General features: G+C 43.8%; 1 protein-coding gene across 1 annotated transcript; it reads right to left on the bottom strand.

Annotated features, from left to right (window-relative positions):
- Positions 1–710: 710 nt before the first annotated feature.
- On the bottom strand, positions 711–6,531 carry LOC142768388 (uncharacterized). The gene is made up of 4 exons (XM_075870358.1): positions 6,403–6,531; positions 5,612–5,826; positions 2,428–2,711; positions 711–989 (listed from the first exon to the last, which is right to left on the bottom strand). Exons 1-4 carry the CDS (start codon positions 6,491–6,493, stop codon positions 737–739), a joined length of 843 nt encoding a protein of 280 aa, XP_075726473.1. The 5' UTR covers positions 6,494–6,531; the 3' UTR covers positions 711–736.
- Between the last annotated feature and the right edge of the window lie 221 nt (positions 6,532–6,752).

The raw sequence follows: 6,752 nt of genomic DNA, 5'->3' as shown, positions 1-6,752 counted from the left end.
ACTCATAAAGTAGAGGTAGCTACATATTCCAGCCAACGACCAGCAGCGGTTTCTGATTGGAGGCTTCGAACTACTGGCTGATGCAAGGGATCCCCAGGGTATATAAAAAAACCAAGCGGTGCGAAGAGAGAAAGAGAGCGTCTGAAGAAATCCTCGGTCATGGTCGCACCTCAGTGCGAGCCCAAGAAGATGTCGGCTTTTCTGTTGAATATGTAACGCCTCTGTTTATACTGTACATAAATGTTGTCTTGATTCACCATAACCTTGTCCGCTTCGTCTATCAGCTCTGCCTAGATGCAGCTGAGAGCAGAGACGTGCGATTCCCAACATGTTACTGTTTATGAAATAAGGTCAGGCAAGCAAAGTGACGTCAAAGGGATAGTGGTCCCAACTGACTCATGTAATCGTTTACAGTAAAAATGATTTACGTTATTTTCTGAGAAACCTAGTCTTAACCTAGCAAGTTTCAGAAAATTGCATTTAACTAAAGTGACCACAAACACGCAAAATGATTTCGACGTTAAAGACGCCCTACTGACGTTCACGTGGTGAAGTTTCGGCGTGAAATTCAATAATGAAACGTTGACCTTCATTTCCTGTTCTAATATACCGGGATGGCGAAATTGCGTAGAAATAACGTTATTAAAGAATAATTTGTCTCTCTAAACTGATTTAATGATTCACTTTCACTACTTCACTGTGTACACTTATTGTGTCTTCTCGAGATTATCTACTACTATGGCGTACTTCCGAGTGTTATTCGCGGTATCTTTCGACGTCTGACAAATCGAGTCGCGCACACCCACTCGACAAGCAATGCCAGCAGACTGCCGCTGACTCCCACTGCAAGCATGACGAATCCACCCTGGAGGTCCACCATGGCGAGTGGCTTGATGCCGTCGTCCTTTTCGTTCTCGCACATGGTGTAATTGCGGAGCCGCCACTCCATCTCTTTGTGGTAGAAATAAAACTCGTTCACGTGCGTGATGCTGCAAAAGTAAGAACAAAAGTCACAGTTTTTGCGCAACGGCGAAGCAATGATTGCGATAGCAGCACATCGAACTGTTATACGAAGGAACAATATGAGACTTAGGTACCATACGAAATGCAGTGAACACGGTCGATTATGCTTTTAGTTGCAAGTGTTTCTCGCACGCCCACAAGCAGGTTTTTTCCTGTGTTAGGGCACGTATGCGAGCCCGCCTCGCTCCAGCGCGACTAGCATTCAATTCAATTCAATTTTATTTCATCCCAAGGATGAGGGCAGGCTCGGGAGAAAAGTGACGTTTTGTCACTTGAGGAGAACCCGAGCCTCCCTATGGCAAGCAACGTGGACATGGGTAAAGAAACATAAGCCATGAACATATAGGCAATGAACATAGGCCATGAGATGTTTGGCGCAGTACAAGTCGGAAGATGCACGTACAGTAATGCTATGTACAGAGACTAATATGCGTAAGTAGTTTCTTTCGGCACAAATTCCGAAGTGCAATGCAAAATATGACGGAATACAAAATACTATATATATGACAACAATGCTATGCATAGAAATTGCGTCTACACACATACACATAAACATACACAAATATATGCAGATGCATATACAGACATATATATATATATATACATATACATACACATATATACATATACATATATATACACATATATACACACACATATACATATATAGACAGTTCCATGAATGCCTGGACTACCATTTTCTCGATTTTCACGATAAAAGCAGTTCTCTAATGTCACGTGCACTGCATTTCTCAAGGAGCTGTTCGTACAACACGCGGTTAAACCCCACATACCAATAAATCAATATCTGATTCCCCAGAGATCGCAAAGCATTCTGTACTATAATATTTCAGGCGAGTGCTCTACTACTTTACTAACACTGCTGTATGGCCCCTACCGCTCAGCCAAAAGGTTCAAGCGTGGTTTGCGGTGAACGTTACATTAAATCGCCAGCATCCGCTTTTATACACGGTGCTTGGCTTCAAGTGTGCAGCGAAAATTTCTTCTGGTAGTACGTTGATTGCTCTAAGAAATGACTTCTGAAACATTAGTTTGCTCAAATTATACTCATGTCATTATTGTGAGTTTCGGTGGATAACGCGCCTAATTTACATACGGAGTACACGCACTAATAAAACCACCTGACTGCCCAACGCGCCATGTCCACAATAACCGCCTTTGTCCCCGTGCTACGGCGCATGTACCTTTCTCTTAGCGATAACACAGGGAAACACTGTGGTAGAGCTTGCACACGCGCCTTTTGATATCGGAAGATTTTCTCGGCAATTTGTAGCGTGCTCTCGTGTGGCGCCTCCCTCCACTCTTGTTAAACAGCAGAGGGCCACACAGAGAAAAAAGAAGATGAGATGGCTCGATGTTGCTAAAGCCCTATAGGATCCTTACAATCTGTTCAATTTCTTCTTGAAGTCTTCAGGCAATGTCTTTCGCAGGAGCATCACGATGTGCATGGTCCCGCCGACGCCCCTGGTGACGTGGTGCCGACACGTCCCTGTCTTGACAAAATGGTCTGCGATGTGAGACTTGAGCATGACGTCCGTGCCGATCATTACGCGCTTTTTCTTCGCAACGTCGTCCATTACCGAGTCGAGCACCGGACCTGCCTGGTAAATGCCGACCACCTCCTGGTGTCGGCTGCTGAGCTGGCTGAAGGTTTCCCCCACGGGATCCTGCGACCAGAAATGGTGCAAGTACGAGCGCTCCGCTGATGGCATATGCGATCTAGGAAAGTGCGAAACCCCATAACTGTAACTGAGCGTCACTGCAAGAACCAGTATTGCTCAGTAACAAGTTACTAGTAATGCGTTACCAGTAATTAGTTACTTTAATATAACTTGTAAATGTAACTAGTTACTTTCAAGTCCGAGGAACTTGTAATGGTGACACTGTTATAGGCAGTGACTGTAACGGAGAACAACGTTACAGTTACTCTTGATTTTGTTAAAAAAAGTATCCTAGAGCGACAGTCGGGAAACGCTTGTCGCTCTTTTCACTTATTTGAGGTTTCTTCTTTACCATATCTTCTCCACCTTTCAGAGTTCCACTATAGGACTCCCCTCACAGTTTAGGTGGTGTCGCTACGAGGAATATCTTCCATGCAGAAGAATGTGTTTGGAGTTTGCTTGTAAACGGCATGTCGTAAGTTCATCGCGTTACGATTGAATGTTTCCAAAAGTTCACGTCCCTTTTTTTGGGGGTGGGAAGATGGGGTAAAGACACATATACTATTTTTGTCACTAGCTTCTAGCTCTGTTCGTGGTGTGCCGATCGAGCATTCCTTCATCCTTCAACAGTGCGAAATGAATGAGTGATTGAATAAACTTTACGTAAAAAGTCCGGCAATTTTTATCGGGCGAGGTGAGCGGAGAAGAGATTAAGCCCTGCCCCTTCTCATCCTGAAAGACAAAAAAAGGTCGTGAACCAGTGAAGCAACTTTCTGGGTCATAAAAGAACAATTCATTACTTTTCATTAGCCCCTTCATTACAAGAATAACAAATTTGCGACATATAACATGTCAAGAAATACTGCGCGTGTAACACAGCTGTCGTGTATTGCATCTCTTTAGGTCGTGAAAAGTTTTATGTCGGACAATCTGATCGATGTGTCAATGTTCGGTTGAGGGAGCATGAAAATCTTCTACCCTTGTACGATGGTAGTAACGCTGTTGCATTGGAAGTTGTGTGGTTGTACGCCCCTCTTCGATAAGGTTTCAATTTGATGTAAAGCTAAGACGCAGCGAGAACGGAATATTGTTGAGGCATTCCATATCAGTAAACTTGGTCCAGACAAATGCGTCAGTGCAGCTTCGGTTTATCTCACAAGGAAAGAATGTTTGTTTCCAGCACAGAGGTTATCTGCTAAGATCAGCTGGCTTTCTTTTTGGTTTTTATCTGCGCACGCGTCGCACAGACTTGCGAGGAAGAGTTTTCCGAAATAAACGTCCTTTGTTAGTGTCACGTCTCTGCTCTCTGTCTCTGTTTCTGCCACTCTGATTTTTTTTCTGATTTTAACTTTTTGTGGTTTTATTTGTAGTTAACTAAAAAATAACGTATGTTTCTCCTCCTACGCGGCTGACATCCTGAGCATACTTGTGCAAAAAAAAAAAAACCCTGAGCGATCATCTACCAGTTCATTTTTCACACCTGTCTTTGCGCACGTTTCTAGTTATTCCCGCCCCTTTTCTCTTCCGTTCATGAGCAGCGTCTTTACACTGTTCCAAGTCAAAGCTATGCCCTGGCCAGCCGTGTTCAACAAGCTCCGTCTAAGAAAGCCTTGCACAGTTGACTTTAGCTACCTTTCATGGTGTTTTGCAGCCCGTTTCGTCGGTGTAATTATGTTCCTTTGCTATCCTCGTGCCGTACTCATAGATGATCTCGCACTGATAGTCCGCAGATGTGCAGCCTCTGGACTTCATCCCAACAGTTTATAGGCTTAGCGGACGCAATACTCTCCGAGCAGACTCTGGTGCGCCTTGAAAAACGTAAGTAACGGACTTCAACTGTCAATAGACGTAGTCTTTCCGCGTTATGCACTTTCCGTACCTCTTCGTACGTTTTTATTAAATAAGTCGATCACTTGGCATTTAATGAGTTACTCATTTTTGTGCGGTAACGACCTTACTTTTTCACAGTAACTGTCACTCTCAGAAGTTACTTTAGGAAAATTGGTAACTGAAACAGACTTACTTTTTTGGATTAGGTAACTATAACTGTGGCACTGTTATTTTTTACTAATCACGTGTCAATGACTGGTAAGAACGTATGTTAAAATATAAATTCTGTCATTATGAAGCCAGGGCGATGTCTGTAACCGCTGTTCGGTCCAACTTGTAGGGGACCAAGAAAGGGGAGCAGAGTGCGTACTTGCTGGCGTTGTGTAAAAAATAGTTTGCGAATATGTGCCGAAGAAATATGTATGGCACTGACAGAGCAAAAAAGAAAGAAATACAACTTAATATACCGCTTCGGATTAAGTGTGGCGGAATAGATGGATGGATGAAAAACTTTATTGGGGCCCTGAAGGATTCCACCCACGTTTAATACGGGCACGATCGCGGGCCGCTCCCGCGTAGGGACAGGCAGAATCAACTATAAAATTATTCTCTGATGTGACAGCATCAACACAGAACACCAAAACAGCCGTAGAAATAAACTTGCTAAATGCAGCTTCCTGAGTTGTCACAATATTGAATATTTTGTACCTCTCCGAAGTGCTGTGGGTAAAGTAATAAATACGGATATCGTTAGCGAAAAGAGTAATTGTCGAAACTGCTTGTAGGATCACATCTGTGCGAGACATTACCGGTGTAGGGCACAGATGCAATTACTCGTGAGGTAGAAAAATTGATGCCTTTAGAGTTAGGCTTTTACCAGCCACGTCACAACAATTGGTAATCCTAAATATGGTAGTCTTGCCATGAAGGCCGAGCACTGATGGCGATCAAAAAGACTCACAAAGTTTTAGGCTGCTGCATGAAATTTCGTGCGCCACACATGTCAGAACCTAGCTATAGCTTCGCTCTAAAAATAGAAACATTGAGCTCCCACTTCAGGTGTAGTCGGTGCTTACCTTTAGGATTCTCGAAAAATAGGTCAGTTTTTCTGTGGCGATCTTGATCTTGGGGAAGCGCAACAGGTCTTCAAAGTTGTCCACGTAATCGGCCGTCTTCCTTACGAGCATCGTAGAGGTGAGCGTGCAGTTGAGAAGGCCCATGATTACTACTAGAGATAGCAGCCATATTCCGACCAGTAGCCGAAACCAACACGACTTGTTGTTTGGATAACCTGCATGAAATTGATTAGTGTCAGCCGGGTTACGCACTTCTTGATTATTTTTTTATGTATGGTTGTGTCTTACTTTGGTAATAACGTTGATCCTTCTGTATGATTTATGCTGGATTTAGAAGCAATAATCTCCTGATGTAGAGGGTACGGAGCAGTGAGCAGTTGCTCTATCGAGAAGATGCTTGATGCGCTCTAATTGGTCGGCTCACTCGTTAACGTGATGAAACGCTGGCGCTAGTGTACATAGGTACTGCGCGTGAGTCGACTCCTACATTGGATGTGAAGTGCATAAATGTTTGATCGGAGACCCTTTTAAAACTACTCCAGTGGCGTTTTGCAGCCGTGCACCACAGAGTACAAAGTACATCCGACACCGTCATGCATCCACTCCACTGCGCGCGTATGTGACGCAATTGCGGGTTTCTATATTGCTGCGGGGTCACGGCTATATCTGCATTATTATTGACGGGAAAGCGACGCTAATCTTCGATTACTTGTAGGAGTTGTGAATTAGGTTCTTCACACAGAGCAAGAAGTGGACGCAACAGAGTGACCTGGACGAGACAAAATACTTACTGTTGGGAAACAGCAGCTTGAAGTAGATCCAGAAGTACTCGGCAAAGGACTTGTTCTTGTATCGAAACAAGCACCCTGAAATCGTGTCCATTCTGGCCGTGACGAAGGCCAGGAAAAGCCAGGAGAAGAAAATACACAGCCATACCTGCGTGAGGCAAAGTAAACAATTGGATTGTGTTGACATGTCTGTGATGAAGGCTGGTACGGTGCTTTTGTATATGCCTCCTTATTCTCGAGTACTTGCCTTTCTGCAGGATCTGTCACACAATATTACACAAGTTTCGGAGACTCTTGCTACTGCATGACATTCACATAATGTTTTTTTTTCGAAGCAGTTGAACGCAATGACG

This window comes from Rhipicephalus microplus, chromosome 8 (genome assembly GCF_043290135.1).
Source record: "Rhipicephalus microplus isolate Deutch F79 chromosome 8, USDA_Rmic, whole genome shotgun sequence".
NCBI lineage: Eukaryota > Metazoa > Arthropoda > Arachnida > Ixodida > Ixodidae > Rhipicephalus > Rhipicephalus microplus.
The sequence above is the reverse complement of the archived record's forward strand: the minus strand, read 5'-3'. Positions and strand labels throughout refer to the sequence as shown.